Source organism: Orussus abietinus, unplaced genomic scaffold (genome assembly GCF_000612105.2).
Source record: "Orussus abietinus isolate OABI.00-Male unplaced genomic scaffold, Oabi_2.0 scaffold105, whole genome shotgun sequence".
Taxonomy (NCBI): Eukaryota; Metazoa; Arthropoda; class Insecta; order Hymenoptera; family Orussidae; genus Orussus; species Orussus abietinus.
The window spans coordinates 202198-217780 of NW_019394307.1; the positions used below are offsets into that span (position 1 = coordinate 202198).

At 34.2% G+C, this 15583-nt stretch overlaps 2 protein-coding genes across 2 annotated transcripts; both read left to right on the forward strand.

Moving 5' to 3' along the window:
* Positions 1-1322: 1322 nt before the first annotated feature.
* On the forward strand, positions 1323-9870 carry LOC105696084. The gene is made up of 4 exons (XM_012418261.1): positions 1323-1491; positions 5366-5446; positions 6378-7297; positions 9351-9870. Exons 1-4 carry the CDS (start codon positions 1444-1446, stop codon positions 9730-9732), a joined length of 1431 nt encoding a protein of 476 aa, XP_012273684.1. The 5' UTR covers positions 1323-1443; the 3' UTR covers positions 9733-9870.
* A 1722-nt stretch (positions 9871-11592) lies between these two features.
* On the forward strand, positions 11593-14505 carry LOC105696080. The gene is made up of 2 exons (XM_012418249.1): positions 11593-11731; positions 13423-14505. The coding sequence occupies exons 1-2, from the start codon at positions 11696-11698 to the stop codon at positions 14002-14004; spliced, it is 618 nt and encodes a 205-aa protein (XP_012273672.1). The 5' UTR covers positions 11593-11695; the 3' UTR covers positions 14005-14505.
* Positions 14506-15583: the final 1078 nt, after the last annotated feature.

Here is a 15583-nt window from a genome sequence, read left to right on the forward strand (position 1 = left end):
TTTTGAAGGGTATTAGACCAAACTGTCCTCAACTTTGATACATCACTCCTGACCATCTAAGAATTGTCCTGACACATTCAAAATTTGGATTTTTGGAAAAAATTTTTTAACTTAACTCAAACCAGAACCAAAATGGCGTCGAACTCTCATATTTCGATCAATATACACTTATCGAAGGCTCTGATATGAGAAACGAAAGGGTCAGGACAATTTTACGACAATTTAGAACACTCTGGTAATCGATAAACTCGCATTTGAGCGGGATATAGGCAAAAAAAGTATTGTATGCGCTTCTCTGCTAAAACGATGGCAATTAGAGCCCCAGAAAGCATGAATCCAGAGGATTTCTGGAGTTTTACTTCGATTTCTTGATATTTATTGTACGAAAACGACAAGTGAAGTATGCCATTTGGTACAATATCCAATATAATTCGACACAGCGGTCAATATAAAAACGAACGTCGGCAACGTAGGCATTTAGAAAAATCTTCTTTATCGACGTCGATCAAGTTCCTCGACGTGTTTCACTTCACCTTAACCAGGTCATCGAGATTGGACCATTTTTCTGCGTTTTTTAAGCTATGAACAAAAACCGAATGGTACATTTAATACAGAAATATGCAACTTTAAATATTTCACTTCGCCTGGGCTACTTGACATTTTCCTAACAAATATGAAATTTCTGCGAGACATTCATACCGTTAACGGAAACCTTCCACTGTGCACTTCCAAGCACTTTCCATGTTTAAAGAAAAAATGAATCACGTTTGTTACGATTGGCTCGTATTACAATTGACCTCAGTCTCCCCTGTTTGGTCGGCCAGTTCCCCCTCTCTGGTACCAACCTGATCACGTGACGGTAAACACTCGTGGTGGGGGAGAAACATCGAAGGGCGACATCATGCCCTTGAGATGCATCCCACACTTCGAGGACACCGATCCAAGGAAGGGCGCCGTTCGCTTCCTTTTTTAACGGTGAGGTCGTTCGACCACGTAGCGAAAAGAAAACTCACCCTCGACCAATGAAGTCCATCCAGTTGGCTCGGTAAGCCAATCACGTGCTGACCAATCCGACTTACTTTGCGTTCCTAAGGACATCGTGTACCCTGTGCACGCATCTCTTGCGCGCCACAATTAATACTTAACCAGCGCTTTGGTGTGCCTTTGTACGCACACGGCCGCGTCCGCGTTCGTGCACATACGCACACATACGTACGGATGTGATTACACATACCTATGCATTCGTGGGCGTACGACCGGGAAGACCTGGAACCGTTACAAACTTTTCAAGACCAGTCTCTGTTCACCTGTCGTACCGCAAACCTTGTTCTGTCGGAATCTACACTGATCTACTCTGATACTAAAGGAATCGCCTTAATAATTCTACTCCAACAACGTTTATAAATAATAGTTATAATTTAGAATCTCGTTATTAAGATCAGCATGAAGATCACCTTCTGCCATGTACTCGTCTTCTTGCTTCTCCGGGAGGTAAGTTAAGCGGAATTAGAGTGATTCTAAAATTAAACATGCAAGACCGGTTGAATGTTTATATCGACATGCCAAGTCATATTATTGTAAGCATGTGGATAAAATCAAAATCGGTCACAAATCCGCATATCATGCATAACATGGTTCAATGTGGCTTTTAAATATGAATCTACAAGTTTTTATTCCATTTCTTAACAAAGATAATGAGACAGTTTCCTGGTAAGTCTCCTCGAAAACGCGTGAAATACTTTACTTACCGGGGAATTAAATCAATTTAACAAGTATAAATCCCTTCTTAAGTGATTAAACATTTAATATTTGTTTTAAAAACCAGAGAGTACGCTTCTGAAAAATTTAGTTGAAGGCATACCTGTATTTAAATCGACAATTTTTAGAAGTTTTCAAAATACTTATTCAATTTCAAGCGTATTTGGGGCGTCAGAATTGTTAAATACCGCTAGACATAACACATTCCAAAAATTGGTCAAAATTATATTCTTTGTTTTCGAGGCAAACGTTTAGAATTTCTACTGATTTTATAAAGGAACGTGGGTTCCATATTAAATGCTCCAGCAGAAAATAATGGTCACCTGGGAGAACGTGGGAAGGAGTGTTAAAAACTCCTGGATTTTTCATTTAAGCAACCCAAATTATAATTTTTAGAACAATGGAAAAACAATACCTTTATGATATACTTATAACATTTACAATTTACTTTTCCTAGAATTTTCACTGTACTGATTCTCATCTGACTAAATGTCATTGACTCAAGAGCATTCAAGGCCGCATAGAAGGTTATTGACCTCGCATCCGCCTATTCTACATGAAAAATAATTATCCCGGAATATATCCGACTATTAACATCATTTGATATTGCTATTCATTAAAGTAAAGTACAACCCTCCCCAAACCAATCGATTCGAATAAAACTTTTTTTTAAAGAGTATTCCATTTAACTGGCTTAAATCTTAGGACATGACTCGAAAGTACCTAAGAAAAATCCTGACACTTTTAAAATTTGAATTTAAAAGGAAAAAGGATTTCACTCAGTCTAAACTAGGACTAAGATAATTAGTCGTGCTCAGATATTTCGATCAGTATTGAAGAATACAATTATTGAAGACTTAATGGAAGAAACAAAAGTGTCAGAAACGTTGCATAATTTAGAACCTTTTAGTGATAGAGATACGCGCATTTGAACGCGATAAAAGCAAAAGAGGTGTCTTGGGAACTTCTGTGCTAAGATGAAGGTAACACATATAGTGCATGCGATCTCAGAGTGAACATTTAGTTAGCACTGAATGCTGCAAAAGGCCCTGCAATCGATTAGAGTATATAAATCATGAATCCGGGGGATTTCAGTTTCACTTCGATCTCTTTATAATCATACTACTCAAACGACATATACAATATAACATTCAATACACTTTTCAATATTGTGTGCCATGGCTGTCCCCCACCCAGAACAAAATCTCTAATATACGTACATAGAATGTTTTCATATCTATGGGATGTTTCAGTGTATGAGAAGTTAAAAATATACGTATAATATATGTTCACGGAATATCCAAAATATTCTATTGGAATTTATATGTGCATTATATGTATTAAATCTGTTACTGCAACATAAAAATTTTCACTAATTAAATATGTTTAGTAAACGTATAATATATCTCTATTTAACAAGTACTTATATCTGAAGTATTACACATGCTAAAAACATCTAATAAATGTATGTTGTGTGTATATTAAAGGACGAAAAATTGACCTGTAACGAACGTAAAATATACATATATTTTAAGTACTTACATATACATTATTTTCCTATATGTTTGATATATGTATTATATACGTTACTAGAGCAACCACATTTTCACCAATGAAATACGTTTAGTAAACGTATAATATACTTCTGTTTAACGTGCATTTGTATGTAACGTATTACACCAGGGATCAGTAGTAGGACCAAACTTATTTATCATATACATTAATGATCTGCCAACATTTCCTCAAACAAAAACAGCCTCATTCGCAGATGATTCAGCCATATATTGTTACTTATTCAGTGCAGTGGTTGCAGCAAAACAGATTCAAAGTCACATGAATTTATTGGAACGGTACTATTCCCTGTGGAAAATAACGCTTAACGCTGCCAAGACCGAAGTTATTGTATTTGCTAAAAAATCTAAAGATGTGACCATATTCGAATCCATTACGGTACATGATCATAAAACAACACATACAAATTCGGTAAGATACTTAGGAATGCACTTAGATCCTAAGGTTCATAGGCACATAAAGGAAGCGTTATGAAAAGCGTACGGAATTCAGCGGAAACTTTACCCACTCATGATTAAGAACTCCCCACTTTCAACACCGAACAAGAAATTAATTTATAAAATGATAATGAGACCAATAATATTATATGCAGCACCCGTTTGGTGCAATGCGGCTCGAACTACGAGTACAATACATCACTTACAAGTATTTAAAAATAAGTGCCTCAGGTTAATACTAAACGCAAGTAGATACACTAGAATTACTTAACTTCATGAGACTGCTAATATTAAGTATATTAATGATGTCATCCATGAACTTGGAAACACATTCTACGAACATAGATTGAAGGGCAATGAGCTTATAGAACATATAGCTGATATAAGGAGCAATAATTTACCATTCAGATTCAAACATAGATTACCGTACCAAACCCTCAGAATTTTCAATACACCGAAAGACCAATAGCGCAACGTTAATATGACAATAATAAATAAGAACCACACAAAATACTAAGAAACATACATACAAGAACAAGTTCTTGTAAAATTGTCCTAAGAAGGTTTTTTCTAAATCGTTTACCTTCAACAACTCAATAATACCAATCAAGAAACACGGTGTCAAGTACAATCTCTGATCGGATATGTGCAAAACGTAGATTTAAGATTTAAGATTGCGAACGAACAGGGGTAGAGTTAGGTAAAGCTCACTTAGAGCAGACACTAGACTATATTGTATCTAGGATACTCGATGTATTTTTATAAATTGTTATAAAAATTATATTTGTATAAGTACCTCCTGTTAAAGAAACAAATTTAAAAGTAAAACTATAGGCAGTTACCTAAATAACTCGAGTTCGAATCCCAGCCACCACCATGGGAATTTATTAAGTGTCAGATATTTGTATATCCTACAGGTCCTTGAACAAATCGTGGTAAATTGTTTCTAAAAAAATGCATTTGGTGCAAAATAAATGATACTTTTTTTAATTATTCCACCTACATTTTGAATACGTCTTATATACGTATAAAATACGTATAATATCATATATGAAAAATATGTCTAGTATACGGCTGTTAAACTTTTGAAAATAGATATACCATCTGTTGAAATTTTTATTTACGTTTATTATACGTACATACGTTCTATGTCAGATATCTTATATACGTCTAGTATACATACATACGTCTACCATATATCTCGTTTACGTATAATATACATACTCATCCATGTATATTATATGGATGATGAATGTTCAAACATACGTATACTGTCTGCAGACGGCGCGGACATTTGTATATGCCACAGCACATTCCGTATGTTTTTGTATACATCTATTACACGTATATATGTTTATGCCAAATATCTTATATACGTATACTATATGTACTTGTTCTATGTCGGACATATATATATTAACGTCGATAACGTGGCGCGTTGATTTAGATTGTATATTTGAAGAATTTGTTTTTCCGACATCTATTAAGTTTCTCGACGGGTTCCGTTTCACCTTAACATTTGAACGCTACTAAAACCTATTCATATTATTTATTTAAATTATTCAGCTAAAGGAACTCAATACCCAAAATTATTACAGGCAATCGCTGGTGTGGCCAGGAAACCACCAGCCTTTTCAACCCCTGTGTTCACGGATTCCTATTTACCAGCTGGAATGCAGGTTTGTTCAATTGATCAGTACATACAAAAACGTTATTATTTATCCGCGGAAAATATCGTCAAACGGGGCCAATAGGAACGATTTTAAAATATTTGTGTTAATAACTTTTTTATTTTTTACCAAATTAGTTCCAATTTTAGAATCGGACCAATAACTGATCAATATTCTTGAATGCTGTTGATAAATAATTTATAGAGCGGACCATAATTTTGATATATATTCTTTTTATAGGTATAAAAAAATAGGTGAAAAAGGTTTACATATATATTCACGGGATATTTTTAGTATGCATATCGTAGATAATGTAAGTTTTCTATACTTATATCCTAATTTGTACGTCCACTATAAGTATATTATACTACATACGGTGCCTGGTAGTACATAATAATTTACACAGTGGCAAAAAATCATGACGTATGGTTACCAGCCAAAGAGGAAGTAAACAAAAAATCAAAGTATGGACGAAATTAAGTTTTATCAAGTTGGAATTTAGATATAAACATTAAGTATGTATGAAAAATGTTGGGTTACATGAGGTGTCTTTTTATTTTCTTAAACGTATTTTCAACGATATTGATTAACCTTTGACATATGTCTACTAGAGCTATAATATATTTTGTATGCGTCAAGAAATAAGTAAATATNATATATTCTTTAGATATTTTTTTAGGTGGACGATAGACGATATACATTTGCTTAACCTATAGACCTAATTTAGACGATTAATTTACGTATATTCCCCTTCATGGGTTGCCTGGGTGACTTCAAAACTAAGAATAATGTTCGAGAATTTTAAAATTAAATGCGGTTTGGACCGATTAATCCCTGTAACCCGATTCACCCCGTTTGACGGTACCAATAAATTACTTCAACATGCATTTAATATTATTGCTATTTATACCTGTACTTACATTTATTTTAATATTCGTAGGTGATATTCCACACCGTAGAGCAATTGAAACAACAGCAGTTCGAAGAATCACAACTATCTAATTTATCAACGCCTTCCACAAGTTCACATCTTCCTAGTCAAGAGCAAATCACCGTGCGACCATACACCCCAGCAATATCTGTGAACACCAATAAAACGACTGAAGAAACAATACTGGTCCATGTTATCACTGAGAATAACACATTTACCCAAGAAATGCCTGTTAAAAATCAAGAGAATCTCACAGGAAGTCAAGAAAGTTCTGTACCTGAAACAAAGATTCCGGTCACCGATCGAGAGATTATCGATCGAGAAACTTCATCCACCGAACAAGGAGTCTCACATGAGAAGACAGAACTTTGGGTTCCCTCTAGCGAGGATTCGGAGGTACATGAAGTTCCATCACCGGACCAAGGAATTCCAGCCAGCGATGAAGGAATTTTGGCGTTCGATCAAGGAACTCCGGCTGGTGACCAAGAAACTCCAGGTGTCAACCAAGAAACTCCAGAAATAAACGAAGAGGAAGCCGAGGTAAATTACGCGACGCCGGAAACCAATTTCGAGATCCCAGAGCAAAACCAAGAGATTCCTGAAATACTGCCAGAAATGAGCGAAGTTAACCCAGTGGAAAGCATTTCGGACTTGAAGGCCCCAGGAAGCACGCTAGTTCCGGAAGTGACGAGCTCGTCGAGTCGTAAAGAAATGGACGGGGCAGGAAGTATTGGAGACCACCCTTACGAGGATCAAGAACACTCTGTTCAGGATATAAAAAATAAATCGGCCGACGAGGAAGGCACTCAAGGGATTCCTAAAAAGCAAAGTCGTAAGAGAATCGAAGCGTCTCCTTTCGAGGCGATAAATTCAGAGGTGGACGGCCAAGATAAAGCGGACAATCTCGAGGAGGAAGAAGATGAAAACAGGTTATAATGATTGACATATTCTAAAATAGCCGCTGTGTACTTAGTAATCCCTCTTTATATTAGTCAAAGAACGAAATAACTATAAAAAATAATCCAACTCATACACGAACAAGGAAAAGTCACTTCTGTAGCGTTACTTTTCTTGTAAAAACATTTTAGAGTGAAAATTACTAAAGGACTAAATAGTCCTTTAGTAATTTTTCGTAATAAAACTCCGTTTTAGGAGGAACAATATCAAGGAAAACAAATCATTTTAGTATAATTGCAAAAGATATACATGCAACCTTTTAAACGTTAAAACCAAAGATTTGTTAATGCCAGGAATAATGAACTAAAAATCGTTATATCGTAAATTGTATACTACTCGGCGAAATTTCATGCTTGGCATCTCCATTTAAGTCAACCTGAACGATATTGATATTACACGTCCGAGGTTGTAGACACAACACTGACAGAAAACTGTTTTTGGTGAACCATGATTACACTTGTTTAAAATTATTCTTATTCTTGCTAAATCACGTTCCGATCTCCCCTGAATGAGAAAAGTAATATTATGATATTGAATATTTAAACCTGCTCCTCGCGCAGTTGAAAATAAGATGTTTGACTTAAAAAATGATGGTAATTATTTTACCCACTCGATATTTTGATTCCATTTAATGTGGCAGACCTGAAGATATGTACTTTTCAAGGAACGATATATTGGGTTGTTCGGAAAATAATTTCGTTTTTTTTTTATGAAAAGGAAAGACGATTTTTTTACAGCGAATAAATATTTTATTGAATTATATATCGTCCATCCCGGTCCAATACCTTTTGCCATCTTTCTGGCAGTAGCATGATTCCACGCTCATAAAATGTTTGGTTTTTGCTGTCAAAAAACTGATCCAGGTGATTTTTGACCTCCTCATTTGAAGGAAAGGTTTTACCGTCTACAAAATTTTGTAGAGACCGAAACAAGTAATAATCGGAAGGTGCCAGATCTGGAGAATATGGTGAGTGTGGCAGTATATCCCATCCAAGCTGTAGAAGCTTTTGGAGAGTTAAGAAACTTGTATGAGGTCTCGCATTATCTTGGTGAAACACTACACCTTTTCTATTGATCAATGCTGGTCTCTTCTGTTTAAGTGAATCATTCAAATTGTCCAGCTGGTGACAGTACACTTCAGAATTGATCGTTGTGTTGTTCGGTAGAATCTAAAAAAAAAACGATTCCTTTGAAATCCCACCAAACAGATACCATCACCTTTTTTGATGAATTTCGGCTTCGAAGTTCTTTGAGCCGGTTCATCTTTTTTACTCCATGACCTCTTGCGTGTAACATTGTCGTAGACAACCCATTTCTCGTCCCCAGGGATGATGCGCTTAAAAAATGGATCATTTTCTTGACGTTTGAGAAGCAAATCACAGACGTCAATGCGATGACACAAATTTCTTTCCGTAAGAACACGAGGAATCCATATGTCGAGCTTTGAGACTAAACCTAGGCGTTTCAAATGATCACGAACGGTCGAATTCGATAAATTTAATCTCTCAGCGATTTCACGAGTTGTTATTCGCCGGTTTGCATCAATTAATGCCTTTATTGTGTTTTCATCAGCTTTAAGTGGCCTTCCAGAACGTGGTGCATCTTCGATATCAAAATTGCCGGATCGAAATTTTGCAAACCAGTTTTGACCCTGGCGTTCTGTCAATACATCTTCTCCATACACGTCGGATAATGTTTTTCTTGCTTGAACAGCATTTTTACCTTTTCGATAGTAAAAAAGTAAAATATGCCGAAAATGCCGTTTTTCACTTTCCACATTTGAAAAGGTACCAACCAAAAACTACTGCGTTGAATCAATCAAACTTTTTCACAAGCAAGCTTTGCTAGATCAGCTGTCAAAATATATAGTGATTATGCGGCTTAAGTGTGAAGTTGGCCGTGAAAAAAAAAATGAAGTCCTCCGTTGGGAAACAACGAAATTACTTTCCGAACAACCCAATAGTAAGGTAACATTCTACAAGACTTTGTGTATAAATAATGAAAAGCGACCTTTATTGTTGTCAGGTTCTCCCAGCTGGGCGAAAAAGTGGTTCAGGTACCTCGTCCAAGTTTAACCAACTATTTAAAGCGAACAAATGTACCGCTGAAGGCCTCGCTTCAACAATTGGCAAGTCTCTATGACGCCCTCAGCAAGGATGCCAGGAAACAAGGATTCGCGAAATACGCAGGATACTCGGATGATGTCATGAAATTCCTAGAAAGTTCATCAGAGGGTGGAGTTGGACCACAGTTGAAGAGAATCCTAACCAAGATCACTGAAAAGCAAGAATTGACTAGAGAAGACGCCAAGATGAAGACTGGGGTGGTTCTTCGAGATCTCGATGATCCTGGCAGCATTTTGAATAGGGATTTAAAACTCGTGGTGCCCTTACGTTTTATGCCTTGAAGGGTAATTAAGAGATTAAATTTGAGAAAAACACTAAAAGTATGTGAGAAGTATATGCGCATAGGCGCATAATTAACATTTTTATAGAAAGGGTGTTCGTTTCTACAGTTAAGAATGTAGAAATCTGTTCAATATCCAACGCGAAATGCTTTGACATTTTGAGAAAGATCAAAAAGGATTTCCTATCTATTTTGTGAAATGATTAAAAAGTCGTTTAATTTTATTATATATATATTTGAATAAATAATTGCGAAATGTACAGTCACATCACACAGCATTTGTCATGTGGGTCTTTTCCAGAATAACTATAAATTATGTTTATACAAAATTGTTTTTATAAGAAATCATAAAAGTAAAGAAAATTTATAAGTATTTCTCTCGATTTTGTAATGTATGAGTTTAATGGGATAATATTGTCCTGTAATTTTGATGTATATGTACTTATGTATAAATAGTGGCTGTTTATATCTCTATAAATAGTGATTAGTTTACTGAATAAATTGTAATCGAAAAAAATAAATGAATATCCATAAACATTTAATTTAAATCAAATTAGTAGCTAAATGCAGCAAATTTCAAATTTAGAGTTCGCTACTGTTATTCTATTAAATTCACGTTAGTAATAATAATTTGAAGTGACTTAAAAATCATAAACTTATTTTGTACAAAAATTATAAATGTACGTTATAATGCGAAATTTGCATGATCTACTACTATTTGTTTTTTTGTTTCTTTATTTATTTTTATATTGCAACTATTTTAGTAAAAAATATATAAAATACTGCGTCGCATTTTAATTGTTCTTAATTTCATTCTATCAAAATTTTAACGCTTTCATTGAATAGCGTGCAACAGTAGATTCTTATATGTAGGCCAATGAACTGTTCATGGTCACAGTGCTAAAGGATGTCAGTCATCCATATCACGCATCATACATATCAATCATTCTTATTTGTGCGACTAATAAACAAGAAAGTACTTACAGTAAACATTCCTAAAAATATGTATGCCGTTATGATCGAGAAATGATTAAACGGTCAAATATCTCATTATTCATACGTGACTACTATTGTTCGGACTGCACATCGAATTTGTGGTTTTATGCTTAAACTTTTCTGAGAAGACCATACCAAACTTTTTCCACACAAAACCTCATTGTTCGACAAGTCCGTATGACTCACTCATAAAAATTGCAAATATACTACGTCAAGAAAATATAAAACTACAATATAACTGCCTAATATAATTTTTTTGGCAATATTTTACGTATATTGATTCTCATTTCTATATAATTATATTTTGGATATTCCTAGCTCTTCAAACTTGTACGTACACTTACATAATCTTAAAAACAGTAACGACGATAAATGCAGTGTAAACAATACGTAATTTAATTTTTATTAAAAAAGTAAATCCTTAACAGATTTTACACAAGGTAAACAATTAAAGAAACTATAAATTCTTTCCAAAGTTTTAATACTTTTTGTTGATGCGTCTAAATATCCTATAAAACGAACGTTTTCGAACGCAGATGACAATTTTCCTGAGAAAAATAAAGCATTACATTTTTCTGTTGGTAATGCTTAGGGCGATAAAAATTCTATGGGAACGACTTATTATTTATAATCTTTAGAAGCTTATGCCATCAAGTCGAGGAGCTAAATTACGTGCGGTGACTTCAAATTCATTGAGTAATCCTGAGCCAATGATTTTGCCCGTACACATTGTCGTAGGTATACGCAATTGGGTGCACCTTACTGTGAATTAATCATAGAATGTGGTTTTACGTTATTACGCCTCTGAGCTGCACGTACCTATAAATTGGTTTTGAAATAAAAAAGTCCTTCAGTCGATTCGTGAAGCAACTGTAAGAAAGAACGGTCAAGTGAACCTCCTAAGTTAAGACTTCCAATTGTCCATGTTCGTTTTCTGAAATAACCACTTGTGATTTTCCGAAATAAACATGAAAACTGCCTTGATCGGGTGCTACATGTTCTGCGTGAGTATTAATTTCGAATTTTCTTTACTAATTGAAAGCATTTCTTCTTTAACGAAAGATAAGTAATAATTCATATTTAATTATAATAGATTATACTCCAATTTCGGTATAATTAAAAGGGACAGCCATCTCTTACACGATACGAAATATGAAAAACATTGCAGTATCTACATTATTGTCAAAATTCGACAATATTCTATGTTGTCGAATTGATTGATTTGTGAGAAGAAAACATAATTTTAATTATCGTAAGAGTGATATTGAAAGCCAACCCTAGTAGCATAGAATAATTTCTAAATATTTCTTTGTAATCTTTGCTAAATATCTCAAGCGACAGATTTTTTAAGATTTCTTGTAGATTTCTTTCGAAGATATTTGAAATATTTGTTGAAAATCTGAATGACATATTTAGTCTCAATAATTTATAAACATAGAGAAATATTTTTTTAACTTATTAACGTAATAAAAATACATTTTTTACTTAACGACTATTATCGGACATTTCGAATGGTATCAAAAAACACGAGAAACTGTTGTAATATTTTAGTTCCGCTATTTCATTATAAGAAAAAACGCGTGATTTTGATTTTAAATATTTTTAAAGCGTTTATAATGTATTCGGCAGATAATATTTAAAATATACTTGTATTAAAATGAAACGAAATGTTTTGTATATCTGGTAGAAAAATATTATGAAAACACATCGAGCTAATATTATATAAATATAATAGGGATAATATTCTAAAGTAAACGTTTTGCAAATGTTTCAAATTTCGTTAAATATATAGATAATATAGGACAAATATTTTGTGCTACTAGGGAAGAAGCATTGATATTTACAAACTACATAATAAATTTAAATTAAACGTATACTTTCAAAGTGAGCAATATCTCGTTAAACATGAAATGTAAGACAGGCATCCATCCCTAATTAAGCATTAGTCATTACCATTAATAAGGAAACATACGAATTATTGCCCCAATATTCGTCACCTTAAGGTGATATGAAAGGGTCATTCTATGTATCTATAGGGATGTATAAAAACCTGAAAATATTTATAAAACTTTTCTCCAAACTGGATGCACCGAATTATCTGAAACTTCAACACGTTATTATGGCGGCCCTAAGGAAGAACGCCATGTTCGTAAAAGTTCATTATTCGAAAAGAAATGTCTTTTTTTGGTTCTTGTCCGAGATAAATACAAATTTTTTTCGAAAAATTGAAATTTCCCGAGCATCGCGTTCTTCCTTAGAGCCTCCATAATCTCGTGATAAAGTGTCAAATGATTCGGTACACCAAATTTGGACAAAAGTTTTATAAACATTTTGACTTTTTGGTATGTATATATAACACTTTCATAACATCTTAAGTGCTACTTTGAAATTTTTAAACCAAGTGGAATATTTTTTTTTAACTACTTGTACTCCATCCATTTTTAAACACATATATATACATACCTGCATATAAGAAAATCGCCATTTACAATCACTCTCACGGATACGTGCGTATTTTTTCTAAAAAAGTATGAAAATGTATTAATATACTGAGTTTTGCTCACTTTAGGAAAGTGACGCGACTTGTAATAAAAAATATATAAAATACTGCGTCGCATTTTAATTGCAGCCACATCTAAATATTATACAGATGTCTGGGATTACCGATACTAATAATTTTAAACATATTCCGCAGATTCTCCTGATGGGAGCGCAGAGCAGACCGGAGATCACCAGGCTGTTTCCTGTGAAGGAATTAATCGCTTACCACGAACAAACAAATAATACCAAACCACTGGATAAACTGCTGGGAAAATTGAGGACTACCTACAACTTTGTTTTCCGCAAGCCGGAAAATACCAGCAATATAGAAAAAATTTTGAAGAAAGATGCCCCAGATCCATACCTGGCAGCCATTCGATTGATCTGGGCAAACACGGGTGCATCTGCAGCGAAAAATTTGCCTGGCTTAAAACGGATAGAAAATAAATCCTTTAAGGAGGATTTAACCGAGGCAAACATATTACCTACTGCCCATGGCACATCTAAAGAAACAACACCTACAATATCGAACGACGACTGGCTGAATGATCTAGAACCTTTGGAGCCCCTTGAAATTCAGGATGATATTGACGAAGATGTAGAAACTGTTAACATGCCCCCTACTTTTGAGCTCCCAGTAACTTTAGGTCGCCATCTTTTAGAATGGCTCAGTTCTCTCCTAGGCCTCACTTTCGGTGTTTATACCAAAGTTTCCGAAGCCTTAAAAAGTTCATAAGACAAATCCAAGATATTTCCAGATATCGTTGAAGGGTTTTAATTCTGGTATTCCGTAGGTGCATTTCTTAAGGACTTCGCTAGAGTTCAAAAGTTTTACGAGTCCTCATAAAATGTCTGAGTTTGTAAAGCAGTGAAACCATTTTACGAAACCAACATATTTATAGCACCAGGACTGAAACTTATATATGTTCTTAGTTTCATATTCCTTTGAAAATAGAAGTAACCATAAAAGATAAGTTAAAATAAGTTTTACGTATAAAATATTCCACGGCATAATGCATATGAAATTCGGTGCGTCAGGCAACAAAGGAGTTAAAAAGATAAGTTTCTGCAGTACAATGTCTATGCCAGAACTTAAAAGTGATCAAGTTCTTATTATGCAAACACGTTTTCATGATATTCGAGCTGATGTAATGATTCAAGAAAATTGTAGTATTATAGGTTTGTAATAATAACCTGCCCTGCCTTTTAACTGTTATTGTAAACAATTTTAGGCAATTGCCAAATGGATTTTCATGCTGTTCGATAGTGAACTGCTCGATATTCAATATTTTTGTCAAATCCATGCTTTGTAATTTTGTAACTTTGTAATGCTGAAAATAAATTTTTAAAACTGCTAAGATCTTTAAATTTAAATGCCTAGAAAAATTGAAAGATCAATGACTTAACATTTTTTCAGCATGCGCTGTAACACACAAGATATTGGACTTACATCTGACCCGCTGAAGTTCTGGAAACTTGAAAAATATTAATATTATCGCTCTTAACGTAACTTTGATCATAACGTGAACAACAGTGCAGATTTTCACTACATTTATTTTATTCAAAAATATCTCGGTCTGAAAAATACATGTCACTTTTTTTTTTTTGGCAATCAGTACATATCGTACATAACAATAGTTTTGTTCAGCAAAACATTTCGTAAATGCACGAGCACTGCAATAATGGCTATTTAAGAGGGAACGGAAGTAACTGGAAACCTCCCTTTTAAGATAAACCTGAATGAGACGCGTACAAATATGGTCTCCGTAGAGAAACGTCAGCTTGTAGATAAAACTAAACGATATCGAAGAGAGTGAGAAACACAGTGAAATACTGGCATTTATATACGCGTAAAGTCTTTGGTTCTATCATTATGCGACGCGCTTCGTGGTGTTACCACTTGCACGAATAAATTATAGATGAAGGACGTCCAAAAGACTCTTTACAATGATTTTCCATACGCATCTGACATGCATTCGTTACAGTACATAGGCATTCTTTCAAATGCCTAAAATTCAAATTCAGGACATAACAAACGCATTACGATAACGCGCCTGAGTTTTTAAAATTTATACAATTTTGCCCCTATTTTTACATAAATGCTGTAAAAAAGGAATAAACCTTATAGATAGCTCTCATAGGTCACGATCAAGGGAAACCTCATTGAACTTGGAAAATGTGATTTTCTCGTTAAAAAAAAAAGATTATATAAGTATTACAACTATTAACACTTAGAGTTCGATATACACTACTTTTTCACAAGTATGATATCTTGTCTCGCCAAAATATTTCTTCAGATTACATCCCGCATTAAA

Excerpts from the sequence above, each read along its gene's own strand:
- LOC105696080 (XM_012418249.1), top strand. The coding sequence starts at position 11,696 with ATGAAAACTGCCTTGATCGGGTGCTACATGTTCTGC. Across the intron at positions 11,732-13,422 it reads TCGGGTGCTACATGTTCTGC|ATTCTCCTGATGGGAGCGCA; the intron begins GTGAGTATTAAT and ends CATATTCCGCAG.
- LOC105696084 (XM_012418261.1), top strand. The coding sequence starts at position 1,444 with ATGAAGATCACCTTCTGCCATGTACTCGTCTTCTTGCTTCTCCGGGAG. Across the intron at positions 1,492-5,365 it reads TCTTCTTGCTTCTCCGGGAG|GCAATCGCTGGTGTGGCCAG; the intron begins GTAAGTTAAGCG and ends AAATTATTACAG. Across the intron at positions 5,447-6,377 it reads ATTTACCAGCTGGAATGCAG|GTGATATTCCACACCGTAGA; the intron begins GTTTGTTCAATT and ends TAATATTCGTAG.